Source organism: Capricornis sumatraensis, chromosome 20 (genome assembly GCF_032405125.1).
Source record: "Capricornis sumatraensis isolate serow.1 chromosome 20, serow.2, whole genome shotgun sequence".
NCBI classification, from domain to species: Eukaryota; Metazoa; Chordata; class Mammalia; order Artiodactyla; family Bovidae; genus Capricornis; species Capricornis sumatraensis.
In genome coordinates, this window is record NC_091088.1 from 27,970,780 (window position 1) to 27,992,987 (window position 22,208).

The 22,208-nt window shown below is 39.8% G+C and overlaps 1 protein-coding gene across 1 annotated transcript in view; it reads left to right on the forward strand.

Moving 5' to 3' along the window:
- FTO (FTO alpha-ketoglutarate dependent dioxygenase) overlaps positions 1-22,208 on the forward strand; it is a 427,008-nt gene that overhangs the window by 155,545 nt on the left and 249,255 nt on the right. Inside the window, exons 5-6 of the mRNA XM_068991921.1 lie at positions 11,979-12,058; positions 21,860-22,003. Coding sequence (XP_068848022.1) covers positions 11,979-12,058; positions 21,860-22,003 — 224 coding nt within the window. The remainder of the gene's footprint in view (positions 1-11,978; positions 12,059-21,859; positions 22,004-22,208) is intronic.

A 22,208-nucleotide genomic window follows, 5' to 3' on the forward strand; every position in this document is an offset into this window, starting at 1 on the left:
CATTTAACAACTTTAAGGCCTATCAGTCTTTCATGAAGAAAAATGTGGGATTGGCTCTCTTACACTCTCACTCTTCCTAACTTTTGTCAGTTTATGTTTATTTTTAAGGGTTTTTTTTTTTTTCTCTTAATTGATCAACTTTATACTAAGACATAGATGCTCTCTCTTGACTTCTGGTATTTCAGCCATATCATTGCCTTCATATTTTTGAACTGTATGTTTACAGGCTCATCTGTAATCTTGATAAGAGGACCATGCTTTCTCTGTATATTGACAGTGTACAGTGTATATTAACAGTGCTTATGTGTGTGTTATTAATTGTAGAACCAAATGGAGTGAGTGGACTCATACGTAGAAGATCTCATCCACTGTAATCACTAAACGTACATCAGTTGAAAGAACATGTTGCAAGTGTCAGGTCAAGTTTCAGACCTCATCAAAAGCTCAGGATCGTGCTCCATTATTTAGGTGGTTTTGTGTTTGAGCTGTGGCTTTCTTGCTGGTCAGTTCTCCCTCTCCCCCTGGAGTTCATCCCCGCCTTTCTCTGCTTTTACTGCCTGGAGAATCATGCTATGGTGCTGGCTGCTAACAGATGTTGTATCATACTACTTATTTAATGTTTTGATAAACACTGCCTTCTTCAAACCCATCTGACACTCTTATACTGAGATTGCTTCTCATTGCACTCCTAGGAGAATTCCGTTGTCACTCAGGTCCTGTGTCTTCATTCTTTTTCTGGAATTTTCTAAAAATGCCTTCTGACTACTATATTTTAGATTCCCTAAAATGTGTACCCTCTCTAGGACCTACCATAGTACTTTGAACATGGTAGGTGCTTTAATAAATATTGAATCAATGAGTGAAATTCCTCTTCATTCATGGCAGTATGGGCAAAAGGAAATATTTATTCTATCCTTAAAAGCTCCTGGCTGGAAAAGGTTTTGAAGACCCCTGCCAAAACAGATGGCCATTCATCTTATATTCTGGGATCTCTAGAGACAGCTTTTAGAATCTTCCATGACAGTCGATTCCTTCAGTGACCCATGCTTTACTTCCTCATAACTAATCCAGATAACGATGTGGCATCATAGAATTTTCCAAATGACACAGTGTCTGGATCAATCTGTACATTCTCTTTCACATTTTTTTTAATAACAACACCATCAAAGGTAAAAAAAAAAAAAGTGCCTATGTGTTTTTTCTTTTAAAGCTGAGGATGAATATATTACTGTGAATTATGAAGACCTTTTTAATCTCTTACGGTTCATTCAATCAGTCATGCGGTATTGAGATAATTCTCCATACGGATTGGGTAGGTGGACTGTTCCCCATTGAGTGGCAGTCTCTCTCTCTGTCTCTTTTTTAATACTTATTTATTTGCTTTTGTGGGATCTTTCTTTGCCTCGCTGGCTCTTCACTGCAGTGTTGGCTCTCTGGTTGTGGAGCTTGGGCTTCGTTGCCCCACAGCATGTGAGATCTTAGTTCCCTAGCCAGGGATCGAATGGAGTCCCCTGCATTGGAAGGTGCATTCTTAACTCCTGGACCTCCAGGGAAGTCCCTGGCTGGCAGTCTTACTATGCCCTCTTTGGCTATTGTGTTATCTCTACAGCAGAATTCATAAAAGTGCAGGCTATGGGAAGGAATTTTTCAGGCTTTTAATTTGATTGCATATACTGTGTGTGCTCTTTGCTCCTTCTGTAAAAACAGTGGGAGAATGACCATGAGTGAAACCTTTAAAAAAATGTATTTATTTAGTTGATTTTTGTTGACTGAGCTCAGGACTAGACCAGGAATGAATCTGCCTTTCTTGAATCAGTCAGTTCCTGCAGCAGATTTCAAGCAGATTATGTCCTCGTTGGGCTTCCTTGGTGGCTCAGTGGTAAAGAATCCACCTGCAATGCAGGAGACGAAGGAGACGCAAGTTTGATCCCTGGGTGGGGAAAATGTCCTGGAGAAGGAAATGGCAACCCTCTCCAGTATTCTTGCCTAGAGAATCCCATGGACAGAGGAGCCTGGCAGGCTACAGTCCCTGGGGTTGCAAGAGTTGGACATGATTTGGCGACTAAGCCACCGCCACTATCGTGGTGGCACTATACCCCCATTAAACTGTCTCTGTGGAATAATTCTTCTAGGCCCAATAAACATTTCAACTTTTTTTTTTGGACACAGTTCGAGGCTTTCAGGATCTTAGTTCTCTAATGATTTCTGGCGATGGCATCAAAAGTGCCAGGAAATTTCCTACAAATTTTAAAAAGTTACAAATTATTGTCACTTATTATAGTGACTTTGTCCTAAAACTGATCCTGGCATAACTCTTTCCCCTTACATTTTCATATTGTTCCCTCCACCTTGTTATATTTTCTCCTTCATTCTAGGTACACGTATAACTCACCTATTTAGGGTTGACATTAAAAAAATTTAATAGCCACAGTGACAGTGACACCAGCCATTCACTGTGATTGCCTTAACTCTCTTTCCCCTCCAGACTGTAGCAATTGATATAGAAGTCTTACCTATTGGAGCTAAGGTTTTTCAGAGCCACTATTAAATATATTTTTGTACTGTACACGGCACTTAGTGCCTTGTACAGGATAGGAACTTGCCAAGTATCTGGAGAGAACAGCCTTATTTCCTCCCTAAGTATTAGCCAGAAACCTTATCTTGGGTTTCTGTGGGGGCTCAGATGGTAAAGAATCTGCCCGCAATGCAGGAGACCAGGGTTCAATCCCTGGGTCAGGAAGGTGCCCTTGAGAAGGGAATGGCAACGCACTCCACTATTCTTGCCTGGAGAATTACATGGACAGAAGAGCCTGGTAGGCTATAGTCCTTGGAGACACAAAGAGTTGAATATGACTGAGCAACTAACACTTTTGCCTTTTTTTAAAAAAAAAAAAAACTATCTTCAATTGCCAATGGAAAATCAGATATTGAAATAGGAGTGACTAAAGAAAGTAGTCAAAAGGTATTTGAAGGAACAGAACTGAAAAGTTCAAGTGGCTTACTTCAGTTTCATTCATTCGCTTTACTTGGAAGTTCTGGGGCCTGGAGTTCACTGGAGCAGTGGCTTTGTATATTCAAAGTGGGAAGAGAAGAGACTTCATTCAAGTTTTCAGTTAACCCAACCTTCTCATCTCTCCATTCTCATGATCCCCTCTGCCCTTCTGTCTCATGGGAAGAGTTGCTACCAGGATGAGAAAAGGCAGCCCTTCCTAAAGTGGGATTAAAGTTCCTTTTGCTGATTTAGAAATCAAGAATGAATGATTAACCTCAAGAATGTATTCTTTTCTCAGCCCAACAATAAACTAAACATTCCATAAGAGTTAATCTCAGAAAACAAAGAAGGAGAAAGGTGTGTACCCTGAGGTCATCTTCACCTCTTTACCTGTTTCTATGAAAGAGGTTTCAGTCCTCTGGAAAATTATACTGCAAAAGATGTATAAAACGGACCAAAGCTCTTCTTGCCCTTACTGATTGCAGTGTTCTTTCATTTCTGTTTGGGGAATGAATATCTCTTTTCTGAGGCCTCTTCATTGAGCATTCCCTTTTGCATTTAAAAAAATCATCATACTTCCTGTTTTATTTTCTGTTGTTAAGTACAAAAGTAATAATGTATGCTAGCCAGTCAAAGATGCTGTGAAGGACTTCCCTGGAGGTTCCATGGTTAAGGATCCACCTTTCAGTGCAGGGGACATGGGTTCCATCCCTGGTCCAGGAAAATCCCACATTCTGCAGGGCACCCAAGCCTCTGTGCCACAACTGCGAAGCCTGCGCTCTAGAGCCCATGAGCCACAACTGCTAAATCCATGAGCTGAAGCTACTTAACTCTGCACCCCAGAGTCTGTGCTCTGCAACAGAGAAGCCACCGCAGTGAGTAGCCCATGCACTGCAACTAGAGAAAGCCTGTGTGCAGCGGTGAAGACCCACCCCGCCAAATGTAAATATCTGAATAAACTCCCCTCAGAACATACTATCAATTTTAAGATGTGCTCTAAATTCAGAGATGCTAAAAATGCTTAGAATTGATGCACACTATAAAGAATTTGTAAACTATAAGAAAGTGTAAATTGGATAACAAAAATACATCATATAATATGACCACATAGAGATAGAAACATTCTTAACTATTTGATGTGATTCCTTCTAGCATTTTTTTCCTATACCTGAGAAAATGTTTTCCTAAGTATGGGAAATTAATATCAGATTATATGGTATTAGATATAATTTTAATATGATATTAATAGCATATTAGATACAATGTTTAGAAAATTAATATATTAGATATGTTTGGGAATACCAGACCACCTTACCTGTCTCCCGAGAATCCTGTATGTAAGTCAAGAAGCAACAGTTGGAACTGGACGTGGAACACTTGACTGGTTCAAAATTGAGAAAGGAGTGCATCAAGCCTGTATATTGTCACCTTCCTTATTTAACTTATATGCAGAGTACATCATGTGAAATGCCAAGCTGAATGAATCGCAAACTGGAATCAAGATTGCTGGGAGAAATATCAACAATCTCAGATATGCAGATGATGCCACTCTAATGGCAGAGAGTGAAGTGGAACTTAAGAGCTTCTTGATGAAGGTGAAAGAGGAGAGTGAAAAAACTGGCTTAAAACTCAGCATTCAAAAAACTGAGATCATGGCATCCGGTCCCATCACTTCATGGCAAATAGGTGGGAAACAATGGAAACAGCAACACTCTTTATTTTCTTGGACTCCAAAATCACTGCAGATGGTGACTGCAGCCATGGAATTAAAAGATGCTTGCTCCTTGGAAGGAAAGTTATCAAACCTAGACAGTGTATTAAAAAGCAGAGACATCACTTTGCCGGCAAAGGTGAACATGGTCAAAGCTAAAGTTTTTCCAGTAGTCATGTATGGATGTGAGAGTTGGACCATAAAGAAGGCTGAGTGTTAAATAATTGATGCCTTCGATTTGTGATGCTAGCAAAGACACTTGAGAGTCCCTTGGACTGCAAGGAGATCAAACCAGTCAATCCTAAAGGAAATCAAGCTTGAATATTCATTGAAAGGACTGATGCTGAAGCTGAAGCTCCAGTACTTTAGCCACCTGATGTGAAGAGCCTACTCGTTAGGAAAGATCTTGATGCTAGGAAAGATTGAAGGCACGAGGAGAAGGGAACAACAGAGGATGAGATGGTTGGATGGTATTACCAACTCAATGGATATGGGTTTGAGCAAACTCCAGGACATAGTGAAGGATAGGGAAGCCTGGTGTGCTACAGTCCATGGGGTCACAGAGTCGGATGCAACTGAGCAACAGCAACAACAACAATAATGTTTTATATCTTGTTTTTTTTCCCAATAGTTTTATGTCTTTTTTCTCCAATACTTGTATATCTTGAATATTTTTCCTTATTAAATATTCCTCGAAAATGTGATTTTTTAAAAATGGCTTAAATAGGAGTCCTCTACTTTTGTCATGCCGTTTATTACCAGTGCCTTGGTATCAAATATATCTCTCTGGTGAACATCTTTGTACCTAATCTTTGTCTGCACCTATAGTTATTTCTCTAGGAAGAGTTACTAGAAGTGAGCCACCTGAGTAAGGATGAGAGTGTTGATATGTAAAGACTGTACATATTGAATGGTTAGACTGTTCTTCAGAATGTTCTCAGTTTACCTTCTACCTACAGCATATGAAATGTGTTTATCAGTTCCTTTTACCAACCTACCTATTGCACCCTAGGCAACACCAGGCATTACAATTTAAAAGTGTTTTCCCCAATTTAATGGGTGAAAATAACATGCTATTGTTCTGAAGTACACTTCATTGTTGATGATGTTGAACACTTCCCATGTTTCATGGCCATTTGTATTCTTCTTTCTATTACTGTTTATTAGCTGATCATCTTTTGCCCATTTTTCTGTTGACATGTTATTGACATGCATTTTGATGCTTACTTTATTCAGCTCTGCTGTTCTTTTACTGGGCATTGAAAGAAAAACATACTCTTTTAAATTTTTGACTTAGATTTTTTTAAACAATTCTTAAAAATTTTTTTTTTTTAATTTTTGGACCCTGCTGCACAGCATGTGGGATCTTAGTTCCTGAACCAGGGATCAAACCCATGCTTCTTGCATTGGAAGCCTAAGGTCTTAACCACTGGCCCACCAGGGAAGTCCCTAAAATAAATTTTAATATAGAAAAATTTTTAGATGAAGTGTACTTACTTTCATTTATTATTAATTATGTTATTTAGTCACTAAGTCATGTCCAACTCTTTGTGATCCCATGAACTGTAGTCTACCAGACTCCTCTGTCCATGGGGTTTTCCAGGGTTGCCATTCCCTTCTCCAGGGAATCCTCCCGACCCAGGGATTGAACTGGGGTCTCCTACAGTGGCAGGCAGATTCTTTACCATTGAGCCACCATGGAAGCTCACTAATTATACTAGCATTGAATTAAATAGCCATATTAAAATTATGTAACAACTTTTATGTTCACTGATAGTCTGCTTATATTGTGGTTTTCATTATTTTGATTGCCATCTTGTCAGCTAAAGTACAGGTTCTAACTGTTTAATGAAGGCTAATGATAGGGAAATGGTGGTAGTGTGTTTTCTGAGTCTTTGCATTATTTTGAGTGTGACTTACTATACCTACATGTATTCATATCTCCTTTAATGGCTATAGGAATCTTGAGTAAGGAGGTTTCCACCTTAAAGCTCTATAGATATTGTTCCCTTGACCTCTAATATTTGATGTTAAGGAGATACCTGAAATCATTTCCATTTTGATCCTATTATAGCAAGTTGTGCTTTTTCTTTGGACATTTTTCATATTTTATCTTTAATTTTTGAATGGAAAATGTTTATGCACTTGGTTAGCCATTTTATAGTACAGACTCAGGCCTTTTTACAACTTCGGAAAATATTCTGTTATTTCTTTGCTTATTCTTTCATTGCTCTGTTTTCTGCTTTCTAAGATTCCTGTTCTATCTCTTTTGGCTTAATCTGCCCCTCATCTCTTATCTTTTTCTGTCACTAATTTTTGTTTTTCCTCCGAGTTCTGGGAGAATTTCTTGAGTTCCCATTCACTTGGGTAATTTGATTTTTCTGCAGCATGCATTCTGTTGTGTAGTCAAGCTCTTATTGTTTTAAATGAAGCCATACTTACTAAAAAAACAAATCAGCTCCAAGCAGCCTTTCCTGATTTCATGCTGTTCCATCTTCATGATTACTTTGCCCCATTTTTACAGGTGCAGTGCCTTCTTGAATCAAGCGGCTTCTTGAAAAATTGAGACTTTTATGCAAATTTTTTCTGACCATTTGAGTAACACTGTTTCAGAAGAGGCAGTTTCTGTCAAACTGGTTCCTTTCCTTAGAACTATAGTAATTTTGCCCGAGTCTAGTAATTTTTTCCTTGTCTGTTTTTCCTTATAGAAAGAAGACTAGCACCAGCTAAGAGGCAACTTGGTGTTAAGATTGGTTCTGTGAAAACTTAGTATAGGTTCCTGGCTAAATACTTCACTTGAAGGAGGAAGGAAGAAAATGTATCTTTGCAGGGTCAGATGAAAGACTTGATAAACTGGAGGGCACTGAATAACTTGCTTTTGTCTTTGGGTGATATGGATGGTCACAGTATGAGCAAACACTGGCAGCTTTTGGACTGGGCTTCGAACCCTTACCCCCTGCCTTGGAAGGGGAGATCTTAACCACTGGACTGCCAGGGAAGTCCTGGTGTCTTTTTCTAATTGAAGTGTAATTGATTTATAGTACAATGCTACCTTTCTTTAATCTCATTCCACTTATATTGTATCCAGCAGAGTTCCTTGTAATTTCTGGCATATTGAGCACCTTTCCCTGATATTGAGCACTGAAAGCAATCTTCATTCTTTTGATATTTCTTTGATCGTCTCATTGAGAATCTAGGAACGGGGTAGGTAGAGGTCTGAGTCTCTACTGTCGTCTCATCAGGAATACTCCCCTCCCCCCTTTCATTGGCTATTAAATTCTGAAAATGTTCTCAGTCATGGATGTCCCCACATCTAGGAAAAATAAGGTCATAAATATTAAGATTGAGGGATGAGAATGGACAGGTGAGTAAGAATGAAAAGCTTCAGTGATTGTGTGAAACTGGGAAGATTGGATTTCAGTATTGGGCTTATTTAGCTCTGGAGTGCCTTTAGCAAAGCTCCTGATTGTTACTTTAAGAAATTTGGGGATGCAGTAGCCCCTGGTGACACACTGGTCAACAAAACCAAGAAAATAAGGGCTGGGTTAAATTTAGGGTGACCAGCTGTCCCAGTCTGTCTGGGTGGGGGAGAGAATCTCAGGATTTGGGACTTCCGTATTAAAGCCAGGAAAGTACTGGGCATGAACTGATCACCCTAGCGTAAATTATGCCTTTGCATCTGTGGTCTCTTATATATGAAATGAGATTTCATGCTACAGTGAATGTCCAGAGTTCTCTCTTTCCACTGATAGAGCACACAGCATTTAGCCTGCAAAGAGTGAGAGCTCTTTTTCCATTTGTTTTGTTGAATAAATTCTACAAACTCTGATTGCTCCCGAGTATAGTCAGTTTTTTAGCTATTTTCTAAGATAACTCTGGCAAATAGGCATTCTTTGATGTTTTCTTTCTAAAAATTATTAGGATTAGTCTTTAAAGCTAGGGACATCTTTTGTATATCCTTTGGGATGTACAATCCATGAGATTTGAGCCACATTCATAGATTTAGAGTTTTAGACAAATTAGAAGTCCTACAGTGAAAATACAGGGTTCTTTCTAAAAGTCGTAAAGGATTAGAAACATTTGGGAGCAATTTCAAAAGAGTTGTTTGATTAGAGAGTTGCCAAGGATTTAAATAAAGGTCCACACCCTGGACTATTACTTCTAATGTTGTGTTTGCCACTTGGCCTGCCTTTTTAAGTGCCTTTGAGTTGCCCCTCAGTGGAACAAAAGCTCTAAAGAAATCTGTCCGTTAAGATGATTTTCTCCCTCCATTCGAAGAGTGGACTCATTGGAAAAGACTCTGATGCTGGGAGGGATTGGGGGCAGGAGGAAAAGGGGACGACAGAGGATGAGATGGCTGGATGGCATCACCGACTTGATGGATGTGAGTGTGAGTGAACTCCGGGAGTTGGTGATGGACAGGGAAGCCTGATGTGCTGCAATTCATGGGGTCGCAAAGAGTCAGACACGACTGAGCGACTGAACTGAACTGAACTGAACTGAGCTGTGATATCTTCAGAGCCCACTGTTAATAGCTGGGGAGCAATGAGGCTTTTATTTGGATAGGTGAGAATGGCATCTATATATTTCTTAGAAATTGTTTCAATCCTTTATGGGCATCTGGCCTCAGGAAACTCCTCCAGCCCCTGCTTTTTGTTTTTGTTTGGCTTTGAATCCCCCTTCAGACAAAATAGTTCAGATCAACTAGAAATTCTCAGGTGTGTCCTTAACTGAAATCCTCAGAGGGCAAATTGAAGAGAGAAGTGTCATCCAGTCCTCTTCAGGTCTTAAGCCACACTTAAAAAAATTTTTTTTAAATTTAATTTTAATTTTTTAAATTGGAGGATAATTGCTTTACAATATGTTAGTTTCTACTGTACAGCAAAGTGAATCAGTTTATCAGTTATATATATATATATATATTCCTTTCCCATTTAGGTCACCACTAAGCATTGAGTAGAATTCCTTATGCTGTCTGGTAGGTTCTCATTAGTTATCTATTGTACCGTATGTCTTTTATTTCTGTTACTTTTTGGGTGAATGCTGGTTATGGCCAATTTTATTTATTGGTGTCTGATTTTGTTATACTCTTTTAAGTAGTGTTGGACTTTGCTCTAGTGAGTAATTAAATTATTTGGAATAAGTTGGATTCTTTTGAGGCTTGCTTTTAAGCTTTTAGGTGGATCTTGGGCAGCCTTTAATATAGGACTTGTTTAACCTTTCTACTAAGATTATGCTTTTGTAAACTCTTATCTGGGCCTTGCCAGGCAGCGCAGTGGTGAAGAATCCACCTGCAAATACAGAAGATGCAAGAGACACCGGTTAGTTCCCTGGGTTGAAAAGATCCCCTGGTGTAGGAAATGGCAATCCGCTCCAGTATTCTTGCCTGGAGAATCCCATGGACAAAGGAGCCTGGTGGGCTACAGTCCATGGGGTCGCGAAGAGTTGGTCATGACTGAGCGACTGAAGACACAAACACAAAGACTCTATCTATTATTGTCTCAGGTAGTAGGAGCCATTCTGGCCGCTGAGAACACAGTGTTCCTGGCCTAAGATGAGTCTGAGGTTTCTGGAGCTTCTTTTCCTACAACGTTCTGGAGCTTCTTTCCCTGCCTGGGGCAAGTTTTCATTCACATATGCACAGTTCAGTGTGGAGTCAGAGTGGAAGGAACCCTTCTTGGGATGTCTCCTTGATCGCGCCCTGCGCAAGCTCTTCTGTTGCAGTATTCTGCCTTACAAATCTCTGCTCCCTGGTCTTCCTACTTTTTGTCTTCACAACTCAGCAGGAAGGAGAGCTGAACACTCAGAATTCTGACTTCTGCCTGCTTACTCTGTGGCTTTGAAACTGTTTGCAGCTAGAAAGCCAGGCACTTGTAGGACTCACCTGTTTAATTTCTCTTGTGTTTGGGGTTATATCATGCTCTGTCTTCCTGTGTTTTATAGCTGTATAAGGCAAGAAGGTCAACCTTGTCATCATTCTCAGTGCTCAGTCACTTAGTCGTGTCTGCCTCTTTGTGACCCCATGGACTGTAGCCCACCAGGCTCCTCTGTCCATGGGATTTTCCAGGCAAGAATACTAGAGTGGGTTGCCATTTCCTCCTCCAGAGGATCGTCCCCACCCAGGGATTGAACCTGTGTTGCCTGTGTCTCCTGCGTTGGCTGATGAATTCTTTGCCACCCGGGAAGCTTGTCATGGCTACCCCCTAATGTCCATAAACAAATGTCCTGCCATTGGCATTTTGTGTTTCCTCTCTTATGTTTAGAGGAAATTTTATAGGTTGTTTTTGCTGACATGTAGTTTGTCTTTGCCTCCTAGTTTAAATCATTGTCTTTCTTGGTATCTTCCTAAGAAGTCTTTGTTGCTTATGTAGGAAGTCATGTGTTGCCAGGGACAGTCTGGTTCTCTTCTTATTAACAGGAATAGAAGCAATGCTCCAAGCAGAGGTGATACAGATTTTTGCCTCACATGTGGCATCATTTCATAGACTACACAAGAACTTGGCCATTGATTTTTCTCCCATTGCATGTGGTTTCAGGCATATTCTTTAGCTGATGAATTCACCACCTACTCCATTCTTGGGTCATGAATCTGTAGGCTTGAATTCTGTTCTGAGAGCCAAAGCGTTGCAACGTGCTGAGTTGGTTGGTTTGCTGCCTGGAAAATTGTTAGGGCAAAATTGATACTTTGATTCAGGAGGGAAAGAGGCAGATTTTCAGATGAAAGATGTTCAATTCCAAATAATACGAAAGAATTTTGGCTTATTCATAAAGCATGAGTAGAATTAGATGTATAATGAAAAAGAGAAAGAAGTTCAACCCATAAATAGTGGTGAGTGGGTATCATAAGACTACAGGTAAGTAGTGTAACCATATAGCCTGTTGGCTAAGTACAGTGCTGGTTTACGCCTGTTGTCGTAAAGTAATTATTAATCACATCCCCTTTCTCTATTGAAAGTGTCATGCTTTTTGATGGCTTTACACCACAATGGTTTTATACCATATGACTGTATATATATATATATATATATATATATATATATATATATACGCACACATATATGTATATCTATCTATATCTATTTATCTCTCTATATAAAGTCATCCTACTTGCAAAAAATAGTTTAGATTATACAAAGTAATTGTTATATTTTTGGTTCTTGTCATTCTTCTTGAATGATGGATTTACTGTTTACTTTGTAATTTAAATACTATTTAGTGACTGCTAAGTGCGTGGTGGATGCTTTTTTCCTTTAATTTTTGGTATTTTTCCTGCAGATGATCTCAATGCCACCCACCAACACTGTGTTTTGGCTGGTTTACCACCTCGCTTTAGTTCCACCCACCGAGTGGCAGAGGTAAGTGTAAATAAAAATGTGACTCAAACTTAACTGGATGTGACAGAAGTGGTTGCATGAGCAATTTATCATAGAACTTTGGAAGACTATTTGATAGGAAAATTGCTTCCATCTAACTAGACATTAGCCTCTGTTTACTTGCTTTTTGAGCTTTGAGTTGTGTTGAATCCAGTTGTTAAAAAGTGTCTTCACAGCCTGGGCTAAGTCTGTTTTGCTTCCTCCGAGTTGTGTTTCTTGGAAAACATGCCTGCAAGAGAGGCCCTTGGCAGGTGTTGCTGGTTGGAGATTTTCTAAAGTGTTGGTACCTGTCAAGGTCAAGGTCAAGGTCAAGGTGGTGACTGGAATGAAATTGGGTAGATCTGTGTGCTTGTGCATGTGTTAGTTGTAACTGGGCTCAGAGGGTTGAGAATTTACATTCCCATTAACTTTTGGGTCAGGCTTCTGGGCGTGTGAATGTAAATTAAAGAGACACTCACAGTGGGGCCAGGGAATTTCTGAACTCCCCAGTCGGGTTCTAACCCATGCTTGGCTGCTGAATTCTGCCACCACTAGCAGTGGCTGATAGTCAGCTGATTAGACTAGTTCTGAATAGAAAGTTAAGATGAGGGAAGCCCTTAGGAGTCACCTGGGGTGTTGTGTGTGCTTACTTAGGAAGAGTTGTAGAGAGCAGGGAGGATGATCATGAAAAGTTGACCTCGTATCCAAACTTGTTATCTATGCTTTGCTTTTATAGCTTGACTTTTCACCATACTACAGGGGGACCAGTGTGAGAAAGTTGGGCAGAAGGGATAAAATAAAGTATTAAGGAAACACAGACACACAACCTTTCTAGTCCTGATACTATAGTCTATAAGGCAATGTCATGTGTGCTGGTAATTAAGTAGCTTTCCTGGTAGACTGGTCAAGCTGCTCGGTGGCTGAGAAGGCATGTGTCTGTTTAAGTCAAGATGCCAGCAAGCCCATCAAGCATTCCCTCCTCCCCCCTTCCTCCTTATCTCCCTTTCTTATTTCTTCCATTCAATCATTCATCTAAATATTCGAGGGCCTGTTCTGTGTCCAGCAGCACTAAAGGCTTGAGAGACAGAGAGAGAGAGCCATCAGCTTGACGGGTATGCCCACTAGTTTTGCTGAACTAGCTTTTCAGTTTGAGAGGCAAATATTAAATAGACAAACACACAAATAATTTATCTTAGAGACCTAAAAGTAAGTTCTATTAGAAAAGAAGACAGGAAGAAAGGAAGGAAGGGAGGGAGGAGGCAAGGGACAAAGGAAAGGAGGGAAGAGGAAGGAAGGTGAAGGGAGGAGTGAAGGAAGGCAAAAAGAAGTGAGCAAGCAGTTATCGAGCATCTTACGTGTGCTTTGTGTTGTGCAACAAAGATTTCATTTTTGTATAATACAAGATGGTATAGACATCTGTCTTTCTAGTCAGAACTTTTCAAGAATTCTTTTGAGTGTGTGGCTACTTACACATATCTTTGCATCTTTCCTAATTCAATCTGGAAGAGTGAACAAGGTGATTAGTGCTGTGCCGAGAGGGCTAGTGTAAAATGATGAATAAGAAGTTTGGGAAAATGTATTTGATAAGGATAACAATCATATCTAATTCAGAGTGTTCTTATGAGGATTAAATGAGTTAATATGTGTGAGTGTTTTAGAACAGTGGCTGATACAGAGTATGCCTGCAAAGAATGTTAGCTGCTATACATACATATTAAATCGCTCCTACCTCCACTACTGCTGTTGCTACTGCTATTACTACTGCTATTACTATTACTGCCTTTTTCAATTATCCTGATGAAAAGCTAGTGGGAGACAAGAACAACCAAAACTCTGTGTGGAAGGCGATACTGTCTCTGTTGATACACTGGAATGAACACAGTAAAGCAAGAGAATTTATGTCATCAACAAATCTTAATTGGAAGAGTTGCTATTGACTGAAAGCTACTACTCAGAAGAAGGGAAGTGATTTTAGTTCTATCATCCATTCTGCAAACTTCTGTTGAGCTTTCCAGTGTTCAAGGTATTCTTTTAGACACTTGCGAATAGCAGTAGTTGACACGTGTGGTATCCTTAAGATGCTTCCCGTCTAAGAGGAGGTAAAGTACAGAACAGAGAGTAGCAAAACAGCGTAAGACTTCCTGAGTGACCTGACAGGTAGATGTGTAAGACTTGAATGTGTAGGGATTAGGGAATTTTAGGACAGTTGAGGTCAGCTAATGGGATGAGGACTCAGGTGGAAATATTGTAATTGGTTTGGGATGGGGATACAAGGGGAATATTGAATGGCTCAACTTTGAATCCAAGGATTACCAGGAAAGGAGTGTTAGCAGATAAAGGCTGATTCCTGAATGGGACCAGATTGTGAAAGATCTTGGATATTAGGTGTGTTTGGAGTTGGTGATGGACAGGGAGGCCTGGCGTGCTGCGATTCATGGGGTTGCAGAGTCGGACACGACTGAGTGACTGAACTGAACTGAACTGAACTGAAACTTAAATTAGGGGATTTCCTGGTGGCTTAGACAGTAATGAATCTGCCTGCAATTCAGGAGACCCATGTTCAGTCCCTGGGTCAGAAAGATCTCCTGGAAAAGGGAATGGCAACCCACTCCACTATTATTGCCTGGAGAATTCCATGGACAGAAAAGCCTGGCAGGCCACAGTCAGTGGGGTCACAAAGAGTTGGACTTGACTGAGCAACTAACACTTTCACTTTCACGAACTTAAATTGGTTGGTGAACTGAAAGTCACTCAGTTGTGTCTGACTCTTGAGACCTCATGGACTGTAGCCTGCCAGGCTTCTCTGTCCATAGGATTCCCCAGGCAAGAATACTGGAGTGGGTTGCCATTTCCTACTCCAAAATTGGTTGGTAGATGGGGGTTATCAATGATTTATTTATTGCAGTATTGACATATTGGAGATATCTTTTGGAAGATGAAAATGATAAAGACATCAATTAAACCTGTTAGTCTGAACTAAAGTAGTGGCAACAGGAGAAAAGAAGACATTTCCTTGACTAATGCAGGAAATGTAGTGACAGACTTGGCAACTGAATGCAGTGGAGGAGGGAATGTAAGAGTGAATGAGTGGGCGAATGAATGAATGGGTGAACAAGCAAATGCATGAACACACTAACCATCTCTTTACTATGCTTGTCGTGTGCCAGGCTCTTGGGTGACTCTGAGGTTGCAAGTCTGGGTGATTTGGAAATGACATTACTGTAAGCAGGTAGTTCTAAGACACTAGGGAAAGAATATAGTTCACTTTCAAACAGTCTGAGTTAGAGCTGCCAAGTGGAGAGGTCCAGCAGACAAATGGAAATTTGGGATTAAAACTTGTAAGAGATAAGGGCATCTTTCCTTCCCCACCTCCTACAATAAAAACGTACTCCGAAGTTCCCAAAAGGAGCCCTTTAGACTGCGTTTTTAAAGGACACCTCTGGTCTTACTTCCTTTTTTCCTAGATGACCAACTTTGCTAAAGTGGCAGTGCTATAAAAATGTCCTGAGGTTTAGCTTTCTCTGTTTAGTTATAGCTGTTTATTTGTGTCTTCTAGTTTTAGGGAAAATTTTGAGCATTACTTTATTTATTAAAAAAAAAAAAAAGAAATGGAGATGTACAGTGATGCTCTTAGGATAAAAATATAATCCCAAACCTGCATCTTTTATCTCTACTTTAGTTGAAGCTTATGATATTTTACTGATAGATACCTACAATGTGAATGATGTGACTATCCTGCTTTCTATATTGTAGATCATGGTCAGCACACGCTATGGTCTGTGGGCCAGCCAGCTGTTTTTATAAATAAAGTTTTATTGGAACCCAGCCATGCTTACGTATTGTTTATGGCTGCTTTGGAGCTACAGTGGCAGAGCTGAGTAGTTGAACACAGACCTTATGACCTGCAAGCCTAAAATATCTACTATCTGTCCTTTTTTTAAGAAAAAGTTTGCTCACTCTGTTTTGCGTGATCCTCTATATACAGGCTTCAAAAATTATCTTAAAGTTAAATGTAGTCTTTTTTAAAAAAATTATCATTTTAAGGTTAACTTTGTACTTCTACCAAAAGTCAAAAATGATAATATTCAGTGCTGGTGAAGTTACAGTGAAACTGTACATTAATGCACTTCTGTTAGTTTTTCTAATCGGCATACTTTTTGGAAAGCTATATTGGGATGTGTCTAAAGCACCATGAATATTTTTATGGTATGGTAAAGATATTGAATAATATTTTTGATCTCAAACCTAGGAAAAAATTCAAAAGAAGTATATATAAAAAACTATTTGCCTGGCATGATTAATAGTAGTGAAAAGATGGATAAAACCTTAACACCTTTATATTACGTGACTCACTAATTAAATTGTTAATATCATCACCTCATTGAGCAGCATTGCAAATGGAAGTTTGGAATACTTATGTACAAACAGTGAAAAACAGCATATACGTTGCTATGTATATATTGATTACAGCTGTGTGTGGATGAAGAATCACACTCAATGAAAATAAAATAGGATAATGTGGCAGGACTTTGTTTTTATCTTATTTAAAACTTTTAATTTCATCTTACTGTTTTCAGTACCAGAAGAGGGAAAAGATTTTTTTCCCCATCACTATAGTTGACATTGCTGTTTCCTTAAATATATATGGAGAAAATCCATGCAACTTTATAGCCTTACTTGTTCTACAAATGACCTTTCCCTCATGCAGTATTAAATTTGACCTCTTTTCTGTGCCAAACAAAATGATTTGCTATTTTCTGCCTATTCACAATGGGTAGGAAGCAGATTGTTTTAAGGAAATGATGTTCTGAAATTCATTTTAGTTACTCAGGAGAAATCTATTCAGATTTTGGTTGCAAAAATGTGATTAGGTTATGTCTGATGACTCTCAATCTTTTTTCGATTTTAGTTTTGTTTTTTTTTTCTGGTTGTGATAGAATGTCTTGGGATTCAACACAGAATATCTGTTTTTTCTAAATTTAAATGTTATGTATAATTATATTTTGAATAGGTAGTTACTCAAATGGTTCAAAACTCAAAAAGTATCTGAATTGTACAGTTGATATAAGCCTCTCCTCACCCAACCAGCTCCTCTTCCCCAGAGGCAACCAATATTATCAGATATTTTTTATCCTTTCAGTGATATTTAATAAATATGTAAGCAAACACATATGTATTTAATGATAATTTTTAAAAAATCTTACATAACTAGTAGCCTGCACACTATTCTGCACTTTTTGTTTTGCTTTATTTTAGTTAACCTTGGTGAATAATTACTTATCAGTATGTGATTCTTAGAGTAGGAAATTTTTTTTAAAGATATGATGCCAAAAGCATAAGCTATCAAAGAAAAAATAGATGATTTGGACTTTATCAAAGTTAAAACTGTGATGCTTCAAAGATTCAGTTCAGTTCAGTTGCTCAGTCGTGTCCGATTCTTTGTGACCCCATGAATCGCAGCATGCCAGGCCTCTCTGTCCACCACCAACTCCCGGAGTTCACTCAGACTCGCGTCCATTGAGTCCGTGATGCCATCCAGCCATCTCATCCTCTGTCGTCCCCTTTTCCTCCTGCCCCCAACCCCTTCCAGCATCAGAGTGTTTTCCAATGAGTCAACTCTTCGCATGAGGTGGCCAAAGTGCTGGAGTTTCAGCTTTAGCATCATTCCTTCCAAAGAAATCCCAGGGCTGAGCTCCTTCAGAATGGACTGGTTGGATCTCCTTGTAGTCCAAGGGACTCTCAAGAGTCTTCTCCAACACCACAGTTGAAAAGCATCAATTCTTCAGCACTCAGCTTTCTTCACAGTCCAACTCTCACATCCATACATGACCACAGGAAAAACCTTGACTAGACGGACCTTTGTTGGCAAAGTAATGTCTCTGCTTTTCAACATGCTATCTAGGTTGGTCATAACTTTTCTTCCAAGGAGTAAGCATCTTTTAATTTGAACAGTATGAAAAGGCTTCAAGGGTTACCATCAAGAAAGTTAAAAATACAACCCACAGAATGGGAGAAAATATTTGTAAATATATTATAAATATATATATGTCATATATCTCACAAGTTACCCATTTTTAGAATATGTAAAGAACTCTTACAAGTCAGTGATTGAGAAGATAAATAATCCAACCTTTTTTACAATTAAAAAATTTTTTAATTAATTAATTTTAATTGGAGGATAATTGCTTTACAGTGTTGGGGTGGTTTTTGCCATACTTTGACATGAATCCAATCTTTTTTTTTTTTTTTTTTTTACTTTATTTTGCTTTACAATACTATATTGATTTTGCCATACATCAACATGAATCCACCACAGGTGTACATGAGTTCCCAATCCTGAACCACCCTCCCATCTCCCTCCCCATACCATCTCTCTGGGTCATCCCAGTGCACCAGCCCCAAGCATCCTGTATCCTACATCAAACCTAGACTGGCAATTCGTTTCTTACATGATAGTATACATGTTTCAATGCCATTCTCCCAAGTCATCCCACCCTCTCCCTCTCCCACAGAGTCCAAAAGTCTGTTCTATACATTTGTGTCTCTTTTGCTGTCTCACATACAGGATTATCATTACCATCTTTCTAAATTCCACATATATGTGTTAGTATTGGTGTTTTTCTTTCTGGCTTACTTCACTGTGTATAATCGGCTCCAGTTTCATCCACCTCATTAGAACTGATTCAAATGTATTCTTTTTAATGGCTGAGTAGTACTCCATTGTGTATATGTACCACAGCTTTCTTATCCATTCATCTGCTGATGGACATCTAGGTTGCTTCCATGTCCTGGCTATTATAAACAGTGCTGCGATGAACATTGGGGTACACGTGTCTCTTTCAATTCTGGTTTCTTCAGTGTGGAATCCAATCTTTTAAAAAGGTAAAGGATCTGAATAGATATATCTCCAAAGGAGATATACAAATGGCCCATAAATACATGAGAAGATAGCTATAATCAGAATCACAGTAACAAGTGTTGCTGAAGATATGCAGAAATTGAAGCCTTCATACATTGCTGGAGGGAATGTGAAATGGTGCAGCCATTTTGGAAAAGTCTAGCACTTCTTCAGAAGGTTAATATAGAATTACCATGTTGCCCAGCAATTCCATGTCTAGGTGTATACCCAAGAGAAATGAAAACTTGTACATGAATGTTCATAGTAGCTTAATTCATAGTAGCCAAAGAGTGGAGAGCCCAAAGGTTCATCCTCTGATGAATAGATAAACAGGTGGCATATCTCTATGCCTGAATGATTTGATGATGATATCTGACAATAAACAGGAACGGGATACTGGCACATGTTCAACAAGGGAGAATCTTGAAAATAAGACTGAGTGAAAGAAGCCAGTCACAAAGGACCACAGATTGTATGATTTCATTTATACGAAATATACAGAGTAGTCAAATCTATAGACCCAGAAAGTAGATTAGTGCTTTCCTATGGCTGGGAAGGCTGGTAGAAATGAGTCGGTGTGACTGCTGAAATGGATGGGGTTTCTTTTTTGGAGTGATTAAAATGCTTTAAAATTAACTGAGGTGATTGTTGCTGCTGTTTCTGCTGCTAAGTCACGTCAGTCGGGTCCGACTCTGTGCGACCCCATAGACGGCAGCCCACGAGGCTCCCCCGTCTCTGGAATTCTCCAGGCAAGAACACTGGAATGGGTTGCCATTTCTTTCTCCAATGCATGAAAGTGAAAAGTGAAAGTGAAGTCACTCAGTCATGTCCGACTCCTAGTGACCCCATGGACTGCAGCACACCAGGCTCCTCCATCCATGGGATTTTCCAGGCAAGAGTACTGGAGTGGCATGCCATTGCATTCTCCAAGGTGATGGTTACACAACTCAATATACTAAAAAACATTGTATTATATGCTTTAAGTGGGTAAATTTTATGACATGTGAGCTATTAATATAGTTCAATAAAACCGTAACCTAAAAAAACTAGTCCTGATTATAGGTTATTTGGGAATATATATATATACATCTTCTGAGTGTTTAGAGTTCATCTTCCTCTTTATATCAGACGACTTCTAATCACCCAGAAAATGTATATATATTCCTACCCCCTCTTTTTTTTGGTGGCAGCAAGTATGGCTTCACCAGAGTTCATTTAACTGGTCCCTTATTGATGGGAAGTTCTGTGTTGTTTTCAATCTTTTGTTATAGAAGATGGCATTTTAATTAATTGCCTCTCATGTAGGTTACACCATACTTGGGAAAGTAAAGGTACAGGCAGAATATGTTTATAGATAGAATGTCATGAAAAAAAAAACGTTGTAGAGTTGCCCGTGGGACAAAGGCGAGTGGAAATTTAATTCTAGTTTTTGTTTTTTCTTTGTAGCACATTAGAGCTGCTGCCCTTCTATTCCCAGCACTTTGGGATCGTCATATTAAAATACCTAGTCAAGCTTCTGGTTTTGGCACAGAAACTTTGTTGGTTTTTTTTCCCCCCAGGCGTGCCCAGGTCACATTGTGTAAAGTGGCAGTAACCATGCAAAGAATTTTTGTACCAGGGGATTAGCCTTCAAGGTTATTTCGAAGGGATTCGTTTAAATTGTAAATAATAAAATAAAAATACTTTGGGGAGACATCTCCCTCATTGGGTCTAAAGGATATTTATAGCTTGCTTTTTATCATCCTAGGAAATTGTGTCATTATCAAAACAAACAGATACACACTCTGCCCGCATCCTCTTTTTTTCTGACGTATGCTTCAAAGGAGTTTGTCCCTTTGACCTCTGTTGGCTCCTGCAGATCAAAGAGGGATGGGCCTGTTACCTGTGCCTTTGCTCATGCCCAGGTACTCGGTGATGCCTTTGAACATGCCTTGAGGGCACGAGTTACAGATTCTCCACGATTTGAAGATTCTCTTCTGCCAACGACTTGCAGCTGCCTAGTGTACACTTTCTTGCCGAAAAGGAAAATGAATCCTTTGCTCTGTGTTTATAGCTTCATTTTCCCCCCGTTGCTGTTGTATTTTGGGTGATTTTGAACCAGTTCCCCTGTCTGTTTACCTTTTTATTTCCCTCATTGTTAGGTGTAGGGCACTTGAGATAAAGTCGGCATCCTTGACTTCTTGGTTAATTAGTTATTCCTCCAATAGGTACTTAGGGCCTATCCCCTGGTGGCTCGGATGGTAAAAAATCTGCCTGCAATGCAGTAGACCCACGTTCGATCCCTGGGTCGGGAAGGTCCCCTGGAGAAGGGATTGGCAACCCACTCCAGTGTTTTTGCCTGGGAAATCCCATGGACAGAGGAACCTGGCAGGCTACAGTCCATGGGGTTACAAAGAGTCGGATAGGACTGAGTGACTAACACTTTCCGATAGGTACTTATTAAGTTTATATATATTTTTAAGACTCAGGGACTTCCCTGGAGGTCCAGTGGTTAAGACTCCATGCTTCCACTGCAGGGGGCACAGCTTCAGTCCCTGGTCAGGAGACTAAGATCCCACATGCCTCACAACAGGGCCGAAACAAACAAAAAGACTCAGTTCTAGGTGCTGTGGTGTATGTAGAGTATATACATTTGGAAACAGGGCGTTAGCCTCCAGAAGCCTACTCTCTGGAAACATGAACCCTATATAATAAGAAAACAGCAACATGAGTGGCCCAGGGGAGACCAAGCTGGGAGCGCAGAGCCCAAGGAGAAAGCTGCTGTAGTCAGTCTTGGGTTAAGAAGCATAGGCTGAGTTGTGAGGGCAGCAGGTAAATGCCCAGGAAGGGGACAGACATCCTAGGAAGGGAGGCGTTGGTAAACTGGAGTTTGCTTATCATCTTGGTGGCTGGTTTTGTCTCTGCAGTGCTCGACGGGGACCTTGGAATACATCTTACAGCGCTGCCAGGTGGCCCTGCAGAATGTCCGCGATGAGGCAGACAATGGTGAAATCTCTTTGAAATCCTTGGAGTCAGTGGTTTTGAAACAAGGAGAAGAGATCCACAATGAGGTAAGGGCTTCCGAGAACCGTGGTGATTCTGTCCTACTTGTAGCTAACAAAGGAATCGGCCACTGTTATCTGTGAGTGTAAGAGACCAAGGATGGTTCATTGCTTACAAGACAGTAGCCAGAGCATCGGCATTTTCATGCCAGTTCTGCCAGCCTTTGTCTCCACAGTGCACAGTGGGTCAGATAGCATATGCCAGATGGCATGT